Here is a 21,936-nt window from a genome sequence, read left to right as displayed (position 1 = left end):
CCACACATGAACAGTGGGGCGGCTCTGAGGGGTCCCAGTGTTTAACCACGGCCCCCTCGTGTTCCCTCCTAGCCCTGTGCTAGCTCTCAGGCTGTCCTTTGCCTCACTCTCACCCCCCCAGCCCCCGCGAGGATCCTGTCTGGCTGCCCCCCACTCCTGCCTGGTGCCCAAGCCATGTGCCACCAGCCCACAGCGCTGCCAGAACCCCAAATCTAGCTGCCAGTCCTTTCCTCCGGTGTCCCCCCAGCTGTCTGGGGATGGGGTCTGCAGTCTGGCCAGGGGGGCAGGACCTCACTGGGTGGTGGCAGCGTGGGTGGCCTGTCACCCATTGTCCCCAACCCTATTCTTCCTTTTGAGTGGGGAAAAGAAAAGGGGAGGGACTGACCGAGGTGGAGACCCCTGCCCCCCTCCGCAGCCAGGGCAGGAGTAGGCTGGGGGTGGGGGGCAGCTCTACCAGCTGGAGAGGAGCTATGCAAGGCATGAGGGTCCTGCAACACCTCCAGGAGCGTCTCAGCATATCCCAGCACATCCTGGTGCAATTGAGGGTCACTGGTGTGTGGGGACCAGGGTTACATCCCCCCAGAATGATCCAGAGTGGGAACAGATCCCCCCGCCCCGGGGGGCGTCCTACCCCTCCCCCAGCACTTCTGGGTGGCTACGGGAAGTCATCGCTGGGCAGCAAGAGCTCTAATTGCTTCCAGCCATGCAGCCTGGTGGGCTGCAAACGGCAGCTGCTCCACCTCCAAGCGCTGCACCCCCTCCCCGTGCCCCACAGCCATGTCCCCTCTCCGTGCCCCTCGACCATGCACATCCCCACCCTGGCCCTAGCCCATCCATTCCTCCCTGTGCCCCTCCCACAGCCATGTCGTCCCCCCCCCGCCCCAACTCATGCACTCCTCCATCTGTGTGTGTGTCGTGCCCTCCCCCCCGGCCATATGTCCCTCGGCTATGTCCCACTGGACTCCCCTCAAAGCCATACACCACTCCATGCCTTCCCCTCCGGGGGCTGAAGAGGGCTGAAGACCTCCTTGTCTGCAGCAGGATCCACACAAGCTCCATCTGTTCCTCTCCATGACAGAGGAGAGGGGGAACAGTGGTGCCTCCCTACCCTGCCCTGAGCACTTGCCCAGGGTGTTGCTGGGCTTTTGACTGGAGCCATGGGATACGGCACGGAGGGGCTTCAGGGTTCACTTTAATGAGCCCACAGCATGAGCTGCCATAAAAATTACTCTAATTAATGAGGGCAGCAGTGGGGGTGGTGGTGGCTCCTACCCTGCAGGGTGGCTGCAGGTGACCCATTGCCTTGCCAAGCTCCTCACCAGGGTGGACACACAATCCACATGTGGCACGGCATGGCTTGAGGTGGCACAGTGGCAGGAAGAGGGTACCAGCATCCATCTGTCTCACCCTGCTGGTGCCATGTGGTTAAGGGATGGAGCATCCTGTGGTCGCCAAGTCCCGCGTGGCACGGAGTGGTGTGGCACCGGAACAGGGATGTAGGAGGGGGGTACCAGTGTCTGGCTCGTGCTCTGCTGGTGCCCTGTGGTTGAAGGATGGAGCGTCCCAGGGTTCCCCTGGTCTCCGTGGTCCTGCGTGGGTAGCGACCCCCTGTGTCACCATGGGCCACCAAAGCCATCGGTTCCAGCTCGGAAATGTGGTGGCTCTGAGTGGGGACCGAGGGGGCTTAAAGATGTCAGACGTTGGTGAAAGCAGGAGGAGGGTGGCAGTGAGATGCCAAGGGGCTGGCAATGATGGTGGCACAAGACACGGCTGGCAGTGACACGGGATGTGGTGTGCCCGCACAACCTCAACCCACAGCCATGGCAGATGCCCTGGGCAAGATCAGAAGGTGCAACCAGAAAGTCCCGGGGCAAAACCTCCCCACCCTGAAGCCTCCTTTTCAGCGGTGGGGGAAGGAAGCAGAGGTGGGGTGGAGCAAGGGCGTCTCCACCTGGCCTCCCCTTCCTGTTTTGCTGGTTTCTGCTCCACACCCAGGGCAGGCTGAAGGTGCCGCAGGGGATGGTTCTGGTTCAACACGGTGAATTTGGTGCTGGTTTGGCCCCAAACACACCTTTGCAGACTACTTTTATCCACAGGCAGAAGCAAACCAGGAGTGGAAACCTCCTTGCTCCCCCATTTCACAACCATGAATGAAAAACGGGGGTGGGGAAGGGGGGGAAACTGAGGCATGAGTCTTGCAGAGCTGTTGGCTCCGGCTCTGGGCTCTGCCACGCTGAGGGACCAGGCGACAGTGGTAGATAACCCCACCCTGCTTCACCAGGACCCGTCTCTGCATTGTCCCCATTCCACCTCGCCTGGGATGGAGACACCCATGGGGCTTATCAGGGTCCCCAGCGTCTCGCCTAGCCCCAGTATCACTGCCTGCAGTGCTGTAATCTGCCTGCTCCTGCCTGGGCACTGGGGCAGCCCCATGGTGGGATTTGCAGGGAGTGTCTGCCCCAGCTGAGGTGCCCATCCCAGCTGAGGTGCCCATCCCAGCTGAGGTGCCCATCCCATCTGTTAAGATGTCTAACCCAGCTGTGGTGTCCACCTCAGGGAACCTTCTCTGCTCTGCGAAGGTCTCCATCCCAGCTGTGATGTCTGCCCTGCAGATCGCCCTTTCCCAGGACCCTCAAGACATCTCCAAGCTGTTCATTACGCCCAGGTCCCCTGTCGCTCAGGAGTCTCAGGCGCCTTTCCCCTGCTGTTTTCCGGAGGAGGCGCAGGGGGCCTGGAGCAGGCTGCCCGGAGAGGCTGGGCAGGGGACGCTGCGATGCTGGGCAGGGGACACTGATGCCGGGCGAGCTGCTGTGGCTCCCCTGCTGGCGCAGAGGGCTCGGACCGGCTGATCCCCAGGGGCCCCCTCCGCCGCCGGCGGGGCTCTGCCTGCGCCCTTGCCCTGCCGCCGGGCGCCGCGGCGGGACCGGCGTGCCCCGCGCTGCCGTTGCCATGGCGGCGGACGCGCGGCCGGGGCCCGGCCCGGGGAGGCTTCATGGCGAGCGGCGGAGCGGAGCTGCGAGCCCTCTACGGCTGGCTGGACACCGTGCCCCTGTCCCGGCCACGCAGGAACATCGCACGGGACTTCAGCGACGGGGGTGGGACTCGGGGGTCCGGCCGGACCGGCGCCTAGCATGGGTCCGGGCCGGGCTTGGGACTGGGCCTGGGCCTGGGGTAGGGAGTCCCAGGGTGGCCTTTGCCCCCAGCTCCTCTTCTCGTCCCTCAGTGCTCGCAGCCGAGGTGGTGAAGTTCTTCTTCCCCTCCATGGTGCAGCTGCACAGCTACGTGCCCGCGAGCTCCACGCCGCAGAAGCTTGCCAACTGGGGCCATCTCAACAGGTACCCCCTGCCGCCCCTGGGCTGGCAGCTCTGGGCTGGCCCGGGCAGTGGCACCGGGTTTGGCTTCGCTGGAGAGCAGCAGGGCAGGGGCTGACCTGACAAGTGAAGCCATGTCAGTTGCATGAGGTGCAGCAAAGCAGCCCACACCTCCAGTGCTGTGTCCAGGTCTGGGCCCCTCAATTCAAGAGAGATGTTGAGGTGCTGGAAGGTGTCCAGAGAAAGGTGATGAAGCTGGGGAGGGGCCTGGAGCACAGCCCTGTGAGGAGAGGCTGAGGGAGCTGGGGGTGTGCAGCCTGCAGAAGAGGAGGCTCAGGGCAGAGCTCATTGCTGTCTGCAACTACCTGAAGGGAGGCTGTAGCCAGGTGGGGTTGGTCTCTTCTGGAGGCAACCAGCAACAGAACGAGGGGACACAGCCTCAAGTTGTGCCAGGGGAGGACTAGGTTGGATGTTAGGAGGAAGTTGTTGGCAGAGAGAGTGATTTGCCATTGGAATGGGCTGCCCAGGGAGGTGGTGGAGTCACCATGCCTGGAGGTGTTCAAGAAAAGCCTGGATGAGGCACTTAGTGCCATGGTCTAGTTGACTGGACAGGGCTGGATGCTAGGTTGGTCTGGACGATTTTGGAGGTCTCTTCCAGACAGGTTGATTCTATGATTCTATGAAAGCCATGTGCAAGGTCCTGCACCTGGGCTGGAGCACCTCCCAGTGTCAGAGCAGGCTGGGGGCTGAAGGGCTGGAGAGCAGCCCTGCAGAGGTCTTAGGGGTGCCAGGGTGTGCACAGCTGGACATGAGCAGGCACCATGCACTCATAGCCCAGACCGAACCGTGCTCTGGACTGCATCCCCAGCAGCATGGGCAGCAGGTGAAGGAAGGAGATTTTACCCCTCTGTTCCACTGCGCTGAGACCCTACCTGCAGTGCTGGGTCCAGCTCTGGAGTCCTGAGCACAGGAGAGACATGCCCCTTCCAACATAAACCAGGGGCAGCTTGAGCTTGAGGAGGACTCCCGCTTTGGTGAAGGTGCTGCCCAGCTCCCTGCCCTCCTCATTTGGCTCATCTTTTAGAAAGGTGCTGAGCAAGCTGAACTTCTCTGTCCCGGATGATGTGGTCCAGCAGGTGGTGCAGTGCCGGCCGGGAGCGGTGGAGCAGGTCCTTCTCCTGCTGCGGCAGAAGATTGAGGAGAGGCAGAAGCAGATCAAGGTGGTGTCCATCACAGGCCAGGTCAGCAGGGCCTGGGGGAAGAGTAGCACCCAGTGTGCTGTGTCCTGCTTGCAGGTGTTGTGTGCTATGGGCTGGAGGGAGATGAGGGCAGGTAGTGAACACCCAGAGTGGTCAGTAGCACAGGGATTGATTGAGCTCCAGCTGTCCTGGGCATCACTGTCCTCCTGAGCACTTCCACTGCTCTCTGGGGATTCTTGCTGCCATACAGTGGACCAAGGCCATTTGGATGAGATTCACCAAGGCCAAGTGCTGGTTCCTGCAACTGGGTCATAACAACCCCATGAATGCTTCAGGCTTAGGGAAGAGTGGCTGGAAAGTGCCCAGTGGGAAAGGAACTGGGAGTGCTGGTCGGCAGGTGGCTGAACAGCAGTCAGCAGTGTGCCCAGGTGGCCAAGAAGGCCAACAGCATCTTGGCTTCTGTCAGCAATGGTGTGGCCAGCAGGACCTGGGCAGCGATTGTCCCCCTGTATTGGGCCCTGGTGCAGCCCTGGTGGAGTCTCCAACCCTGGAGGGTTTTCAAAGCTGTGTAAATAGGGTGCTGAGGGACACGGTTTAGTGGTGACCTGGCAGTGCTGTGCTAGTGGTGGGACTAGATGACCTTAAAGACCTCTCCAAACAAACCAGTTCTGTGATTCCACAGTCTTCCTGTCTGCAGCTCCATGGGGAAGCACCGTGGAGATTTCTGAGACAGGGCAGCCCTTTGTGTGGGCAGAGCTGGGTTAGAAGCACCCCACTGGGAGCCACTTGGGTGGCAGGCCTAAGAAGGTGACCCTGTGCCACTGTGGGTTCACTTCGCAGCCTTGGCTTGGCTCTGGATGTCCCTACCAGTGACTCTGGAAAAGGAATTTGCTACAGGAAAGGCTGTGGCTGTGGTACAGACCTGAACTGAGGCAGGCGGTGAGTGGTCCACAGCTTTTGGCCAGGCCTGAGGGGTGTTTTCCTTCTTCTCCATGCAGGATTTGGGTGGACAGGAAGAGGTCAGCTACCTGGAGACAGGTACATTGGGCAGTAGGGTCCCATCTTGGCTGTGCTGTGGGTTCTCTGAGTCCAAACCCCAAGCTGTGATCTCACTGGTCCCTTGGAGAGGGCACAGAGAGCCCCGTCTGATGCTGGGCCACACAAATGATGAGCCTGGCCAGCACTGGGGGAACAAGGAACACTGCTAGGTGGGAGTATTTCTGTGGTGGGGGTGGGCAGAGCTGTTTGGACAGGTTGTGGCTAACTGCTGCCTTTCACAGGTTACTGCAAGGCGAAGGGTGGCACAGGAGGAGGCTGTGCCCAGGAGTCTGCCAGGGCTGCAGGGTAAGGGTGACATACGCCTCCTGGACATTTCTCAAGGGATGGAGCTTAGGGAGTCCCCACGGGTTTCCCCTGTGCCATGTGCGGGTCAGGACATGAAGGAGCTGGTTGTTTGTGAGCCCCATGGGCTGTACAGCTCCGTGGGCTACAGGCAGCATTTGCTGCAGGGGTCAGTTATTGTCCCACTGTCTCCTTTCGTGGTCCAGGTTGAAGAAGAGCCACCATGGCTATGTGCAACCTCCTCCAGAGGGCGCTGATGTCCACCTGCAGCTGGCAGAGAGGGAACAGGCCCTACTCCTGGCACAGGAGACCATCCAGGTGAGCCCAGTCTTCCACACCGTGGCCAAACACTGCCCCAGGGCAGAGGCACACTCCCTTTGCCTCCCCAGCGATGGTGGTGGACACCTAAAGAAGCATTTGCTCAGTGACATTGATGTCCGTGTCTGCTTTTGTCTTTGTAACGTGTTCTGGTGGCACTCTCTGGTACAAACATTCTCCATGTGGTCTCTGGACCATCCTGGGGTTCAAGTCAGGCTCTGGGCACTCTAAATTTGCCCCTCTGCAGTGGGTGGTTGCAAAGCAAGGGTTTAATTAAATTCTGGCTCTGGGCTGCCTAAAACTGAGCCTTTTCTGCTGGAAAACCTCTCAGATGGACAGTTTTGGAAGAGTGGAAGGAATGCTGTGAGGTACCTGGGATGAAAAAGGTTGTCACCAGATCCTGGTGGGGAGCTGGGGTTCCTGGGCTGTGTTTTGGGAAAGCACTGATTGTGGGAGCTGGAAGAGGGACCCCAAACCTAGTGTTGGTGCTCTCCTACCTCAGTTTCTCCTGTGGTTAGACAGCAGATGCTGCTCAGCAGCCACATCAGTCTGGCCTTGCATGCCCCATCCTTCACTGTGCTCCCTACCCATGTCATGCAGACCCTTCCTGCTCCTCACAGAACCTCTCTAGGGTGGATGGATGAGCTCCAAAACCTATCTCAGGAGTCTGGGGGTCTCTTTTCAGATCCTGCAGCTGAAGGTGGCAAGGTTGGAGCAGCTGCTGCAGCTCAAGAACGTGCGGATAGATGACCTCAGCCGTCGACTCCAAGCCCAGTGCCACCGGTAGTGAGACGACCCCCCGTACTGCCAGCCTCACCTCTCCCACCTGTGAGACCTCCTGCTGAGCTGGAAGGAGCCATCCCAGTGCCTCTCAGTTGCCCTGGTTCACAGGATGGACTCTCAAGGACCAGAGGTGGCAGATTCAGAAACAGAGACATTGTGCCCACCTCAGAGATTGCTGTTGGTGGCAGTGTGGTGTCACTGCTCAGCTGCCCAGGCTGGGGAAGATGTTGTGCTGGCAGATGCTGGAATTTAATCTCTTACCCAAATCTCTTTGTGTTTTTTTGTAATCTCTGAGAAAATCCATGCCTGGGCATACAGACCTCCTTGGGGACAGCTGGGCTGAGTCCCAACCTGACACTGCTCACATGCCTGTGACTGTCACCTCACCAAGGTCACCTGTGGCCTTTTTAGGGTCAAACCCAGATGTTTTTTCCAAGGCGTGTCCTGGCAGAGGGGCTGAGCCGTGTGCTGAAGATGACACTGCAGCTGGGACTGGAAGCCTGGGAACAAAATCCTGGCGTTTTAAGTGTTCTGTCATCTGGAGGCTGTGGCTGGAGCCTGCAGGAGGATGCAGGACAAGCTGGGGGGGGTCAGCCTAGAACCCAGATTGTCCCATGTCATGTTAGTGTGACACAGCCCTGCCTGCTCTCCCTTGACCCTGCTCCCGATGGGGACAGCTCCCGGCTGCCTAGAGGTCCCCAGTGCCTCCCCCCGCTTATTCCCAGGCGGGTGGACGTGCTTTATGGAAGGGACCCAGTGGCGTTCTCCCGGTGGGACCTGCCCCAGGCACCTTTCCCACCCTCCACTTTCTGGCGCCCGTTTCCCTCCATCGCTTGCTGGCCCCTCAGAGGGAGGTGACCCCTCCCTGTGCTGTGTCTCCCTGGCAAAGGGATACACAGGCTCCTGCTCCCGGGGAACAGTCCTTCCTGAACCCCTTTTTGGGGTGAGTTTTGCTGCTGTGTTGTCTGGAAAATGATGATTTGGGAGGATTTCCCTCACTTTGCATCTCCAAACGCCGGCCGAGGCCCCAGCGCGACACGAGGTGCGTCACAGCCCGGCCAGACTCGGAAATTTGGGGCTGAACACCAAAATCTGATCAATAACATGTTGCCACGGCAACCGCCTCGCCCAGGGGGTCGGCCGTGGGGGGGGCCGCCGAGTCCGCTCCGTCGTGCAACGCACCCCTCGCCCACACGTGGCGCCCTTTAGCCGTGCGCGCCCGCCCGCTATTGGCTGCCTCAGGCCTTGGCCGCGCCCTCCGGCCGCAATCCCCGCCCCCCGCAGGGAGGCCCCGCCCCCCGCAGGGAGGCCCCGCCCCCCGCAGGGAGGTGCCGTCTCGATGGGCGTGGTCAGAAGGCGTGGCCGCTCAGGGACCGGGCCAATGGGACGGAAGGGGGGTGTGTCCTGACCAATGGGAGGGAAGGGAGGCGTGTCCCGGTAGTGGGAAGCGGGGAGCGCGGCGACGGCGACCGGGACGCACTGGCCCGGGTGAGTGAGGGAGGGAGGGAGGGACGAGGGGAGCCGTGGAGGGGCCGAGGCCGGGGAGGGACACCTGCCCTCTGGCTTTCCCCTTTTCGGGGACTGCGGGGGATCGTTGCCCCGTTTCGGCATAACCGTCCCGCGGGGATCTCCGGTTTCTCGGTGTCTCGGTGGGTTGGGACAGGATGCTCGCCCGCTCGGGCCAGTTGCTGGTGCAGGAGTCTGGGAGTCCATCCCTGCGTCTTCTCTTGCAGCGCTGGGACAGGGAGTGAAAACAAGGAGGAGGGAGGGGGACCCCTACACCCACGCGTGACGAGGACCGGGGCCACGCGGGTGATGGCGGCGGCAGATTTGGGCCATCCAGTGCCGTTCGGAGCGGGGAGGTGGGGGGGCAGAGGCGGGCGGCAGCACTGTCGCTGCCCGGCCTCGGGGTACTGGGGAGCCTCGCGAGTGAGCTGAGCGCTAGGGACCCGCCACCCGCGGTGCTGGCGTGGGGCTGCTGATGGGACCTGTGGTGTGCTCACCACCAAGGGTCTGCAGACGAAGAAGGTGTCTTGACCCCCTCAAGGGCACGGGTAGTCCGTGGGCCTCCCGTTCACCTCTGCTGGTGCCCATCCCGGTCTTCACACTGTTCCCACTCCTTCCCTCCAGCTTGGGTGCCACTGGGGTCGTGCACCCTGCTGCAGCTCTCCTTGGGGAACCGCACCCCGGCTCGGAGTCTCCTCCTGCTTCCCGCGAACGCCTTTTGGTGTTCCCAGCACATCTCTTTAAGCATCCCAAGATCCTGAGATCTTTTCCAGGCTGGATCCTCTCATCTTTGGGTAGCAGCACCCAGGGTATGGGGGCCATGGCAAGGATCTGTCACTCCCTGTATGCTGCAGAGGCTTCTCGTCCTTTCAGCTTTGCTGCTTTTTATGCTGTTCTCCCCTAGAGCTGAAACTGTTGATGCTTTTCCCCATGATTTTCCCTGTGCTCGGCAGGCTGGGCTGCTGACAGGGCTGTTTTGGACACCTGCCTCCCGCTGCTGTGTTTCTTGGGGGCTTGGTGATGGAACTGGGGTTAGCAGTGGTGGGGCCAGGTGCCCATAGGTGTTACCACTTTGTTTTACTCCCCTGCCCTTCCCCCAAACTCCTTTGGGTCTGGGTGAGCCCCAGGGTGGAGGTTTAAGCCTCAGCTTCCATCAAAGGGATCTTTGAGGTGTCAGACGCCAAAGCTCCTGGTGGAAGCTAAAAAAGCATAGGCAAAAGGTGAGCCCTCTCACCCCCAGTCCAGCCCCAGTGGTTCCCCAGCCCTGAGGCTCAGGATGCTGGGAAGGGGATCCTGTTTTCCTGAGAGTCAGCATCAGGCCTGTGCAAAGGGGCTTGAGGTGAGTCTGGGTTTGGGATCTGGGCCATTGCTGACAGCCAGTAGAGGCTCCCCCAGATTAGGGCTTGGCATGATGGCTACTGGAGTCTTTTCAGGGAGGGAAACTGAGGCACAGGGCACACTCGGCTTGCTGCAGGCGACACGGTGGTCTTGTCCTGGGTGCAAATCCTCTCTCTTTCCCTGGCATCCCTCAGGGCTGGCAGAGCAGGAATTGGAGCTGGCTGGGTCTCATGGTGGAGCAGGCAGAGGGGCTTTTGCCCATCCTGCTCTGCCTGAACTCATCACAGCTCGGCACGGTGCTGGGCGCAAGCTCTGGCACGTTGCCTGCCGCTGCCCAAAGGCGAGGAGCTGCCGGCAGGCTCCTCCCTGGGAGGTCTGTACCGGAGCAGTGTTGGAGTTGCAGCCGTATGGTGCCGCCGTGTCCGGGGTGCTCGGCTGGCCCTGGCACCCAGCCGGAGCCAGCTGTCGCCCTCCTGGGCTCTGCCTGCGCTGCCTAACCCTGCCCGTTCCCTCCCCAGCTCCGGTGGCCTCGGACGATGGCCTCCTGCCCCTGCCTTTGAAGTTTCCCACAAGGACAACTACTGCAGGGACACATGGCTACGGCCAGCAAGGGTGAGTTCCTGGCATCCCCCTTCTGCTTGCCCACCCCTTCTTGCCCCCTCCTGGACTCCTTGCTGTGATGTGGGGCCAGGCTGCACTTTTGATGCTCCTTCCTGGTGAAGCCTCTCTGCTGTGATCCTGCTGAGGAAGTCTCTCTTCCCATGTCCCTGCTAGAGGGGGGGGGTCGCATGGCCTTGAGAGGGGGTTCCCTTTGCCCATGGTCCTGCTAGGGACTGATGTCCCCCTGTTAGGGTGCTCTTTCTGCACATGGCCCCACCAGGGGGGTCCTGTGTCCCTGCTGGAGGATTCCCTCTGCCTGTGGCCCTTCTAGAGGGTCCCGTGTTCCTGCTGGGGGGTTCCCTTAGCCCTTCTGGGAGTCCCTCTACCCACAGCCAGGGATGCAAAGGCTGCCTGGAGCAGCCTGCTTTGTGCCCAGGGAGCAGTCGAGCTATGGAGCCTATAGTGTGGGGACAGGGCTGGGGCGACTTTGCTGCTGTTTTTCTGCTGCAAGTTGCCAATGAGCACTCACTGAGGGAACTTGTGGAGGGGCGGGGGCTCCGGTGGGGTGCTGTTGGCACTGCTTAGCCGCGGTCCCCACTGCTGTGATCGAGGCAAGCCCTGGCACCGGAGGCTCTGGGTGCTGGGTGCTGCTGGCATGCTTCTGGCCCTTTCCGGACCCCATCTGCCTCCTGGAAAGGCTCTGGCAATACCAGACTCCTGGGGAGGGGACTCCAGAAGGCTTTGGCAGCGTCAGGCTCGGGGACCTAGGTACTTTGTGCTGGAAGGAGCCCCCAAAAGCCTCTGGCAGTGTTTGACTCAGGGAGCTGGGGGCTTTTTTTGGTGCTGGGAGGGAACCTTGAAAGGCTCTGTCGGTGCTGAGCTTTGTCTGTGCTGGGAGCAGGCTCCAAAAGGTTCTGGCTGTGCCAGGCTTTGTTTGTGCCCGGGAGGGGACCCCGAAAGGCTGCTGGCCCGAGGTGCCCTGCGGCAGTAGCTCTCGGCTCTCCGCCGTGCCGAGACAAAGACGGAGGAGACTCTTTGTGCTGCTGCTGGGCGTGATTGTGTCTCCCTTTGTGTGCCCGGCCACAGCTCTGGCCTCTGCGGCTCCTTCCCCGCTGCCGGGGGGATGTGGGACAGCTCCATGCTGGGGATTCCTTTCTCCAGCCGCTGCTGAAGCATCCTCTGGCTTCCCCGCTGGCATGAGGGCCAGACGAGTAGTCCCTCGGTGGCAATGCCAAAGGGCAGGCTGGTTGCCAGCTCTGGGCTGCCTTGTGCCCAGCAGTGTGGAGGAGAGGGGCTAGGGGCAGTGAGGAGGGAACATTGATTCTGGATACCTTGGGCTCCCCAGGTGCTTCCCTGCTCTCAGCTCTACCTTCACTGCGGGGTGATAACCTCGTTTTGGGGTGTGTGTGGTGGCTCTGAAGGTGGCATCTGCTTCCAGGGCTTGTGATTGTTGCTGAGGTGTGCATCGCCCCCACGGATCCCCCACGATGTGATGTGGGATCCCCAAACACACGCCCTGGGTGCCTGGAGAGCGTGGCACCAGCCTGACTGCTGGCATACTGACTGTACAGGGTCTGACAGGTCCTGGTGACCCTCCTGCTGTGACTGTGGTGGGGCTCAAGGTAAACCACAGCGGCTCTGGGTTCTTCACCGTGAGAGTGGCTAGAGCCTGGAGTGGGTTGCCCAGGGAGGTGGTGAAAGCCAGGTGTTTAAGGCCAGGCCGGGTAAGGCTCTGGACACTCTGATCTAGTGTGAGGTGTCCTTGTCTATGGCAGGGAGGTCGGAACTGGATGATCTTTTTGGTCCCTTCCAACCCGGACTGATTCTGCTATTCTGCAATCCTATAATTTGCTGCCTGTATCCCTGCCTGTGCCTCTCCGTGCTGCTGGGTGCATGCAGGACACTCATTTAGCCCACAATGAGGTTTTCATGCCACTTCCACCCTGCCCTGTGGGAGCTGGGCTGGGGTCATGGCACAGTGCAGCCTTCCCAGGGTCACTGGGATGTGTGCCAGGGGGTGACCCCATTCCTGGGGCAGCTGCTTCCTGGGACAGCTGCCCACAGAGCCTGGCTGCCACCTTCCTTTCCTCTGACCTCCTCTCCCAAGGGTTCCACATGCATCAGTCTGAGGATCTGCTGGGCACGTTTGGGATTTCCTTCACCTGTCTCCTGGCAGTGGTCAGGGTTTGACTCCTCCAGTGGCAACCACAGGCTGGGCTTTGCCCAGCACCGCAGCTCCCGGCTGGTGTGCAGGATCCATGCACACTCCTGGGCTCACCCTGCCCATAAGGGCTCTGTGGGGCTGTGCTCCATGCTGGAGAGAGGGTACTGGGAGCTGCTTGTGTTTTGGTGAGGAGGGTCCTACCTGCATCCCTTTGCCCAGCCTCTTGCTGCGTGCAGGGCAGGGATCTGTGCTGAGATGCCCTGGCTGAACAATGCCCGCTCATGGCAGCCCAGCGTGCCCAGCCTGGCACAAAGAGCCCTTTCTGTGAGGAGGAGGCGGCAGCAGGCTGCTCCCGGCTGCTGCCAGATGGATGCCATCGGCCACCGGACTGGGGCTTTCCTGGGCTGCTTCCAGGAGCAGAGGACACTGAGGTGCTGGAGCATGTGCAGAACAGGGCAGTGAGGCTGGTGAAGGGTTTAGGGCACAAGGGCTTGTGAGGGGCAGCTAAGGGACCTGGGGTTGTTCAGCTGAGGGGAGACCTTCTGGCTGTCTACGGCTCCCTGAAAGGAGGTTGGAATCAGGTAAGGTTTGGCCTCTTGTCCCAAGGAACAAGCAACAGGATGAGAGGAAATGGCCTCAAGCTGCACCAGGAGGGAGTTAGGCTGGACATGAAGAACAATTTCTTCACTGAAAGGGTAATCAGGCGCTGGATTAGGCTGCCTGGGGCAATGGTGGAGTCCCCATCTCTGGAGGGGTTCAGCAGATGTCAGGGGCATGTTCTGTGCACAGGGAGATGTCAGGTGGTGATTGGACTCGGTGTTCTTGAGGTCTTCTCCGATCAGGTGATTCTGTGCCTCGGTGAGAGGCTGATTTTCCCTAGAAGCCCACAGGGAGCTGATTGCAAAGATGCTCGTGAAAACACCCACGCTGTTTCTGCCTCTGTGTGGGCTCCCACCACCCGTGGGGACCTCGGTGCCCCCAGGCAGGTGCTTGTCCTTACAGGACAGTGGCACATTTGGGTTCCTCTGGGGTTTGCTCTGCAACAGGCTGGCAAGCCTTGGAGCCCTGCCCGACACCCTGGGACAGCCTTGGAGCCCTGCCCGGCACCCTGGGACAGCCTTGGAGCTCTGCCTGACACCCTGGGACAGCCCTGGAGCTCTGCCCAGCACCCTGGGCCATGTAGGAAGCTGTCCTTCCCCTTGTCCTTGTCCCTGTGTTGTCTCCAGCCCACATCTCCACTTACCCTGCTCCTCTGTGCTGAGAGTGAGCACACACTGCTGAGCCCTGGGGACAGATGGGACCCCCGGAACATTGTTTGTTGGCAGGTCCCCATACACTCTTCCATGCTTGGAAGACTCACTGTGCCTGCTGGCCACCAGTGTCCCCTGTGCCACTTCCCAGCTGGTGCTGCTGGGTGGTTTTGGAATGAGAGGAGGGGGAAACTGGAGCCCTCTGTGACCAACAGTGCTCCAGCCTTGGTTCTGCACTGGGGCACGCAGAGGGACGCGGGCTGGGGCCAGAGGGGCCTTGTACCGGGCAGGCAGGATGTTACACCTGGACTCTGTCCTCTCCTCTCCTCCCCAGCAGGCAGCAAGGCCAAGGGGGGCGCTGTGCGCTTCGCCCCCAGCCAGCTGGCCGAGGGCGCTCACGGCCACGTCCACTTCGATGAGAAGCTCCACGACTCGGCCGTGATGGTGACGCAGGACAAGGATGGCAGCTTCCTCGTCAAGGTGGGCACCTGGGGGAACCAGGAGGAGGGTCCTCTTGCCGCCTTGGCCTGTCCCTGCAGCCAGCAGTGGGGCTGGGTCTGTGCTTGTGGCTCTGTGGAGTGGCTCTACCTCCCTAGAGCTGCCCGGTTGAGGCCCCTGAGCTATGGGCAGCAGCTCCAGGGAGGCTGCCACTGCTGCATCTCTGGGCATTGCTCCATCTCTGTTCCAGTTCTCAGGTTTGAGGCGGGGGGGTTCTGGCCCTGTTAACTCCCTGGCATACTGGCACAGGTCCTGGGAGCACCCCAAGAACCCAGGTCCTTCTCCATGGGCAGCTGTGATGCTCACGAGGGCATCTGGATACTTGGCTCTGGATTTGCCCATTTAGCATCTGGTTCCTGTGGCTGCATCCAACCTCTGCCAGACAGGGGGACAAGTTTGGGGCCAGCTGAGGGAGTCCCCTCTGCCTGTCTTGCTGCTGCCTGGATCTGTGCAGTGTTTGTGGGGCTGTGGGGCCAGATCCAACAGTCTGGGGTGCCTGTGGCTGTGGGAGAACTGCTGGTTTGGGTTCAAGCTACCTAACTATGCCAGGGCTGATAATGGCAGTGGGGACAGGGAACCATCTTTAGTGACAGCTCCTGTCTCATCCTGGTGGGTTTGCAGACATGAGTGTGAGCTACTGGCTCCACGCAGCAGGTTGCCACCAGGGTCTGGGTGCAAGATGAGCACCTGGCAGTGACGTGGAGGAGCAAATCCTCTGCCTGGAGCTGCTTTAGTGCCCATTTCAACCTGCACGATGCCAGCTCCTCCATCCCAACACCCAAGAAGTACCCTCCTGGGAGAGCAGAGGGGTTGCTGTGGCATTGCAGAGTGCTCTGAGCGCCCCCCCCCAGCTCTGAGTCAGTGATGATGGATGATGGGTGATGGCCCTAAAAACGGTGCTGGATTGCTTAGCAATTGCCAGCCTGTGGGTGGTTGTTATTATTTTTCCCTCCCGTGCCATGCAGCGTGCTGTGGGCACACCGGCACTGCACGTGCCTCGCTGATGGGGGGAACTGCTTGTTCCTCCCTGGCACTGCCAGCCCACCTGCCACCCTGCCCACCTCAGCATGCCAAGGGCACGATTAACCACGCAGAACCTGCGCCCTGCTGTGTGTTTCAGAGGCAGGAGGAGACTCTCATTGTGTCCTCTGTGGTGTAAAGGTTCTTAAGGGCTGTTCACCAAACATCTTTCTGTGGCCTTAAGTTGGGCGTGAGGAATGTTTTCTTTCCCAAAAGCTTTCTCCTTTGCTGTGAGGGTTCTGCTGGAGCAGGCTGCCCAGAGAAGCTGTGGAGTCTCCTTCTCTGGAGCGGTTCCAAACCTGCCTGGATGTTGTGATCCTGGGCAAGCTTCTGTGGGTCTCCTGCTTTAGCAGGGGGGTTGGATGAGGTGATCTCCAGAGGTCATTTCCAATCCCCACTGTGCTGGGATTTTGGGATTCTGTTACACAAAAATGGCTCCTTTCACTATCTATCATCCTGAGAACCCTGTGACCTGAAAGGATCACAGGATATCAGGGGTTGGAAGGGACCCAAAGAGCAAATCCAGTCCAACCCCCCTGCCAGAGCAGCACCATACAATCTAGCTCAGGTCACACAGGAACACATCCAGACAGGCCCTGAAAGGCTCCAGAGAAGGAGCCTCCACAACATCTCTGAGGAGTCTGTGCCAGTGCTCTGGGACTCTTACAATAAGGAAGTGCCCCTTGTGATGAGGCTGGAGCCAGGTGGGGGTTGATTTCCTCTCTCAAGGAACAAGTGATGGGATGAGAGGAAACAGCTTCAAGTTGTACCAGGGGAGGTTTAGCTTGGACACAAAAAACAATTTCTTACCCTTGAGGGTTGTCAAGGCCTGGCCCAGGCTGCCCAGGGCAGTGGTGGAGTCCCCATCCCTGGAGGGGTTTCAAAGCTGTGCAGAAGCGGCACTGAGGGCCCTGGTTCAGTGGTGCCCTGGCAGCACTGGGGTAAGAGTTGGACTTGATCCTAAAGATCTTTTCCAACCTAAATGATTCCATGATTCCATGGTTGTCCTTTCTGTTAGTTCCTGTGTTGCAGTGATGCCTTGGAGCTGCTCATGGCCAGGAAGGTGCAAGCACAGGACATGTGTTTTGTGTCTGGGTGTGTACGGATGGAATGGTGGAATCCCAGGTTGGAAGGACCTCAAAGATCATCTGGTCCAACCTCTCTTCTAACGTGTATATATACATGTGTGTGTGTCTTATATGTTTTCCTGTGGTGGTTGAGGTGCAGCTTGGAGCACGTGTGCAAGGCAGAGCCAGCAGCTCATCCCCAGGAAGGGGATTGTCCTCTTGGTCAGGCCAGATCCTGGCTCTGCTCCGGGCTGTCTGCAGATCCGGAGCCTCGCAGCGGGCAGGGACCTGGCTGCTCCCTTCCCAAAATGGCTTTTTCTGAGCTGGATGGAGACAGATCCTGCTCTGGAAGCAGCGAGCTCCCAGAGGCTTCTGCTTTCCATCACAGCAGTGGACACAATGACATTTGCAGGCATGCTCTGGGAATCATCTTGGCTTCTGGAGAGCAGGAGCAGCAGCCAAAGGCTGGGAAAAGTGTTCTGTGCTCCTGCAGCAGCCAAGGGTCATTGTTCCCAGGGCTCTGCCCAAATCTGGTCACTTTGGCTGCTTGTGCAGCCAAAAGAGATACATTTGTTAGCATTCCTCCCCCCTCCCCTCATTGTTTTGGAAATGGCCCCCACCAGCTGCTGCCCACTCACCTCACCCCGGGTTCTTGGGGTGCCTGGCGAGTCCCTGCCTCTGGGGTTGGATGGGATGATGGCAGATGGCAGCATGGGAGTACCACCGTGTGGCTCAATGCCCACCTGAGGCATGGTTTTGACTCCCACTGACTGTTCCTCCTCCTCCCCCTGCAGGTGGGATTCCTGAAGATCCTCCACAAGTATGAGATCAGCTTCCTCCTGCCCCTGGTGCAGAGGCTGGGGAAGGACATCTGCGCTCTCCCCCTCCCTAACCCCAACCTCCGAGTCATCAGCGTCACTCCCGTGCCAGAAGGTAAGATGTGCCCCCCTCTTTGTGCCCCCTTTGTCCCCGCAGTGGTTGCTGTGCTGGCTCCCAGCCCCTGCCCATGCTTCCATCCAGTGAGATGGGTACTTCCCACCACTGGGTGCACTCAATGGGTGCCTGTGGTGGGTGCCAGACCCAGAGGTACCCTCTCTAAGTGCCCTTGAGGGGTGGCAAGGGGAATCTGGTTCATGCTGGGCCACGTAGGGAGCATGAACTAAGTGATTCTGTGGGGTGGGAAGCAGCTGGCAGCCTCTCTGGTTCTGGGCTGAGCCCTTGTTGGGAATGGGGATGATTCCTCTTGCTTGCAGAGGCCAGAGCCCCCTGACAGCCCCCAGGGGTGGATGTTATAGTGGGTATGATGTGACCTCAAAAGGTGAGTGTCATCCAAAGTGCTTTCCAAACCTGGAGCCTGGCTTGTGTCAGCAATAGTGTGGCCAGTGGGCACAGGGCAGGGATCGTCCTGCTCTACTGGGTACTGGTGAGACCAGTCTCAGGTCCTGGGCTCAGTTTTGAGCCCCTCACTCCAAGAGGTGCTGGAGTGTGTCCAGAGAAGGGCAGTGAAGCTGGAGAAGGGTCTGAAGCACGAATCTTGTGAGGAGCAGCTGAGGGAACTGGGGTTGTTCAGCCTGGAGAAAAGGAGACTGAGGGGAGACCTTCTGGCTCTCTACAGCTCCCTGAAAGGAGGCTGGAGCCAGGTGGGGGTTGGTCTTTCCTCCCAAGGAACAAGTGATAGGAAAAGGAGAAACATCCTCAAGTTACCCCAGGGAAGGTTTAGGTTGGACCTGAGGAACAATTTCTTCATGGAAAGAGTTGTCAAGGCTTAGCCCAAGCTGCTCAGGGCAGTGACAGAGTCCCCATCCCTGCAGGGGTGTCGGAGCTGTGTAGCTGTGGTGCCGAGGGCCATGTTTCAGTGGTGACTTGGCAGTGCTGGGTTAGGGGTTGGATCCGATGCTCTTGGAGGTCTTTTTCCAACCTAAATGATTCCATGGGTCTCATCCTTCCCCCTGAGCAGGCTGATCAGGCTGTCCCCATCCCACGGGGCTTTGGGGACAAGCTGATGAGGTTGACTTTGGTCCTACCCCAGCAGCTCTGCCTCAGAGAGCTTTGCTCCATGAAACAGGGATCTGTGCTTCCACCACACCTCCCTGGAGATGCCCAGCCCTGCCCTGCCCGCTGGAGGAGCAGCTTTTGTGGTGTCTCAGAGCCCAGACATGTTTGGTATTTTTAGCTCTGGCTCTGTCTGCTCCTTGCCCACACCGAGGGGCTGCCTGAAGAGGAGGCTGGAGCTGAGGGGAGGTCACCTCTCTGTCTGCCTCCAGCTGTCTGCTAATTCTCCTGTCTTGGAGAAGAACATCCTGAAACAGAAGCAGAGGCAGCTTGGGCTGTGGTCTGTGCCATGTCGTGGCAGCTCAGTCCCAATCCAGTCCATACTGGGAGCCCCTTGGAGTCAGGGCTGGTGGTCCTGCTGGATGCTCTTCCCTCTTTACTTCGGTCAGCCTGTGCCCAGCCCCACATTTATAGTTCCAGTCCCATGTCCCTCCGTAACTCATCATTAAATGCTCTTTGGTCCCCAGTTTGCCTCAGTCTGCTGCTGGTTTCAGCTGAGTCTGGGAGGTGGAAGGTGGAGAGCAGCTCTGAGTGGAGCAGAGACCCCAGGGAGGTGGAGATAGGGACAAGGATGGGGCCAGAGTTTGCTTCAAAAAGCACCAACCCCTGGTCCAGGGTCAATTTGCCACTGGCACATCCGTGAGGCTGTGCAGGGTGGCTGCGCCAGCTGAGTGCCACCCTCAGCTTGGTGACACCCATCTTGGGGACACAGGGTCCACAGAGTGGGCTGCAGAATGTCTTGGAGCACCTTGGTCCTGTGCCAGCAGCTCCAGTAGTTGACAAGCAGCCGATGGATGTTGTTCCTGCCTGCCTGTCTCTTAAGGCTCTGCCGGGCTGTGGCTCTCCTGTGTCCCCTCCCAGGAGCAGGGCAGTGGCTGGCAGGGACAGGCTGTGGCTCTTCCCGTGCTGCTGCTGGCCCTGGCCCAGCAGAGCACTTAAGCTTTGTTTCCTTGAAGCTTCCCACCTCAGGCTGGCACCTCAGCCTGGGCATGGGGCCAGGCATCGGGAAAAGGAGCCCTTTGGGGACCCTGAGCAGCTCCGGTGGCACCCAGAGGAGGCTGATGCCTCACAGCATTGTCCCCAAGGTCCTTGGGGTCCTGGTGCCAGCTGAGGCTCCCCTCTCAGGGTTCTGCTTCCCACATCCTCAGCTGCAGGCAGGGATGGAGCTTGCCAGATTTGCCCGGCCGTGGGCCAAATCCAGCCCTGGGGTTGCCCAGCCTGGGCAGAACATGGTGCCAGGCTCCTGGCTGTGGTGACAGCCACAGCAAGGCTGGTGACTGGGGACGTGATCTGGCACACACACAGCGACAGAAGGGCCCCAGGTGAGCGTGGGATGGAGATAAGGAGCTCAGAACTTCCTTTTCCTGCCTGCGAGGTACAACCTTTCATCCCCGCTGCAGGTGGAGCTGCCAGATCTGAGCACAGAAGAGCATTTCCCAGCCCTCAGCTCCCCTTGGGCTCCTGCGCCTGCTCCCCTCCAGCTCCTCAGCCCTCTGCTGAAGAGGGCTTTGGCCTGGAGGCTGTGCTGAGCTGGTTCCACCTTCTGCTTCTCTTTTATTTATACATTGAGCTTTTTGTCTTCACATCAAAAGCAGTCACCTCCCTCAGCCCTGCCAGCTCTGTCTCTGCACTGGTGGGGGACACCTAAGGCTAGGGTCAACCTTCACTCCCACTGAGATGGAGGCTCCGGGGGAGGTCTTTCCATGTCCCTTCTGCCCTGTGAGGAGCAAAACCTGGCAATTTTGGGTCCCTCACTCCAAGAAGGACATTGAGGTGCTGGAGTGTGTCCAGAGAAGGGCAGTCAAGCTGGGGAAGGGTCTACAGCACAAACCTTGTGAGCTGAGGAAGCTGGGGGCTGTTCTCAGGTCAGTGCTGGGAAGCTCCACTGCATCTCCACAAAGTTGTTTTTTTGTGCTTCACTTGGGCTCAGCATCCTTCTCTGCCTTCTAGGTGGGGAAACTGAGGCACAGGCTGGGGAGAGAGCCCAGCAGGGCTTGCGCTGGTGTTGCTCCAGATGCAGGCAGGGCAGGAAGGGTGGAGGCAGCTGAAACCCAGCTCTCAGATTGTCTCTGTTTCCAGGTTACAGTGTGAAGTGTGAGTACACAGCACACAGGGAGGGTGTCCTGAAGGAGGAGATGGTCCTGGCCAGTGAGACCAGCGAAGGTGCTTCAGTCAAGGTCGTGGTTCAAGCGCGTGTCATGGGTAAGGGTCTGCTAATGCCAGTGGGCAGCAGGGTGGGGGGAGTCTTGGCCAGTTCCTTGGATTTGGAGCAGCAATTCCTTCTCAGCACAGCCAGCGACGGGAAGCTCTGGCAGTCTCGGCTGCAGACCTGCTGCTGCTTTCTGCTGCTTCTGGAGAGCCAGGGATGCTCCCTGTGTGTCCCCGGGGCACTGCACTGCCCTGCCAGCACCACCCTGCTACCTCACTGTGTGCCAGCACCTCGAGCGCTACAGCACCTGAGCCTTGACATCCGAGGGGGCTGAACCTTGCGAGGGCAACAACCGCCGACCTAGGGAACAGGGTGGCACCGTCTGCTGGGTGCCGCCATCCCTTGTGTCGGGGGCGTGGGAGGGAGGGCGGGCAAGCACCGGCGAGCCTCCGAACTCCCCGGAGAGGCTCTCCAAACGGTGAAACGAGTCCCGGGAGGGGGCAGCCTCGGGCCAGGCGTGTTGGCCCTGCTGTCACTGCCCCCTGGTGTCCCGCAGACCGGCACCACGGCACGCCGATGCTGCTGGACGGAGTGCGCTGCGTGGGCGCCGAGCTGGAGTACGACTCGGAGCAGAGCGACTGGCACGGCTTCGACTAGACCCGCTCCTGCCCCCCACCTCCCCCCAACGGCTCCTGAGGACGAAGAGACAAAAAACAACATCCCCCCTCCCCACACTTCCCCTCAACCTTCTCCTCATGATCTCAGCAGGTCCCAGGGGCTGCAGCTCTGGGGTACAGGCTGCTGCTGCTGCTCCTCGGCTTGTCCCCCCCCCACTGGCATGGTTGGAGAGGTGGTGGAGGTCACCTCAAATGCTGGTGCAGCAGGAAACACCCCCCCCCGCCAACTGCTTGCTGCCTCCAGCCTCTATTGCTGCTTTCCTCTCGCTTTCCTCCCCAGGAGAGAGGACTTTGGTAGGGGGAGCTAAACCAGCTCCCCCCAGCCCCAGGGTGAAATGTTGCCTCCTGGGGTGTGGGGCCTGGGAGAGGTGTGTGGTGTGTGAGGGGAGTTGAGTGGCCATGTCCCTGTGTCCATGTCCTTGTGTGGCAGCCAGCACCTTGGTCTCCTTCCAGGTGGCTTCTTTGTTTTTGTTTTTTTTTTTTTTTTTTTTTTTTTTCTCCCCCCAGTAAGGACCAGAAGTGGCTGTTTGGGAAGCACCAGGAGGCTTTCTGTGCCTATATATATATGTATAAATAAATATATATAGATCTCTATATCTGCACCTCTGTGTCTGTCTGGGAAGGGGGTAAGTATAAAATACCAAGGGGAGACAATAAATTCTG

The 21,936-nt window shown here is 59.8% G+C and overlaps 2 protein-coding genes across 4 annotated transcripts; both read left to right on the top strand.

Annotated features, from left to right (window-relative positions):
- The first annotated feature begins 2,949 nt into the window (after positions 1-2,949).
- Positions 2,950-7,218, top strand: SPEF1 (sperm flagellar 1). 2 transcript variants are annotated; one of them, XM_064151805.1, is made up of 7 exons: positions 2,950-3,095; positions 3,224-3,335; positions 4,396-4,531; positions 5,509-5,548; positions 5,791-5,854; positions 6,058-6,169; positions 6,855-7,218. In XM_064151805.1, the coding sequence occupies exons 1-7, from the start codon at positions 2,993-2,995 to the stop codon at positions 6,954-6,956; spliced, it is 669 nt and encodes a 222-aa protein (XP_064007875.1). In that variant the 5' UTR covers positions 2,950-2,992; the 3' UTR covers positions 6,957-7,218. The 2 variants fall into 2 exon arrangements, with proteins under 2 accessions (XP_064007875.1, XP_064007874.1); XM_064151804.1 differs by having other exon boundaries at positions 4,396-4,552.
- Positions 7,219-8,353: 1,135 nt separating this feature from the next.
- ADISSP (adipose secreted signaling protein) lies at positions 8,354-21,867 on the top strand. 2 transcript variants are annotated; one of them, XM_064151246.1, is made up of 6 exons: positions 8,354-8,440; positions 10,315-10,408; positions 14,148-14,290; positions 17,190-17,328; positions 20,527-20,649; positions 21,153-21,867. In XM_064151246.1, the coding sequence occupies exons 2-6, from the start codon at positions 10,390-10,392 to the stop codon at positions 21,251-21,253; spliced, it is 525 nt and encodes a 174-aa protein (XP_064007316.1). In that variant the 5' UTR covers positions 8,354-8,440; positions 10,315-10,389; the 3' UTR covers positions 21,254-21,867. The 2 variants fall into 2 exon arrangements, with proteins under 2 accessions (XP_064007316.1, XP_064007315.1); XM_064151245.1 differs by having other exon boundaries at positions 14,145-14,290.
- Positions 21,868-21,936: the final 69 nt, after the last annotated feature.

Source organism: Pogoniulus pusillus, chromosome 11 (genome assembly GCF_015220805.1).
Source record: "Pogoniulus pusillus isolate bPogPus1 chromosome 11, bPogPus1.pri, whole genome shotgun sequence".
Classification (NCBI taxonomy): domain Eukaryota; kingdom Metazoa; phylum Chordata; class Aves; order Piciformes; family Lybiidae; genus Pogoniulus; species Pogoniulus pusillus.
Note: the sequence above shows the minus strand (reverse complement) of the source record. Positions and strands in the feature narration are given on the sequence as shown.

Coding starts and splice junctions, on each gene's coding strand:
- ADISSP (XM_064151245.1), top strand. Junction 14,291..17,189: donor ATGGCAGCTTCCTCGTCAAG/GTGGGCACCTGG, acceptor CTCCCCCTGCAG/GTGGGATTCCTGAAGATCCT. Junction 20,650..21,152: donor GGTTCAAGCGCGTGTCATGG/GTAAGGGTCTGC, acceptor GGTGTCCCGCAG/ACCGGCACCACGGCACGCCG.
- SPEF1 (XM_064151804.1), top strand. CDS start 2,993: ATGGCGAGCGGCGGAGCGGAGCTGCGAGCCCTCTACGGCTGGCTGGAC. Junction 4,553..5,508: donor TGGTGTCCATCACAGGCCAG/GTCAGCAGGGCC, acceptor TTCTCCATGCAG/GATTTGGGTGGACAGGAAGA. Junction 5,855..6,057: donor GAGTCTGCCAGGGCTGCAGG/GTAAGGGTGACA, acceptor TTCGTGGTCCAG/GTTGAAGAAGAGCCACCATG.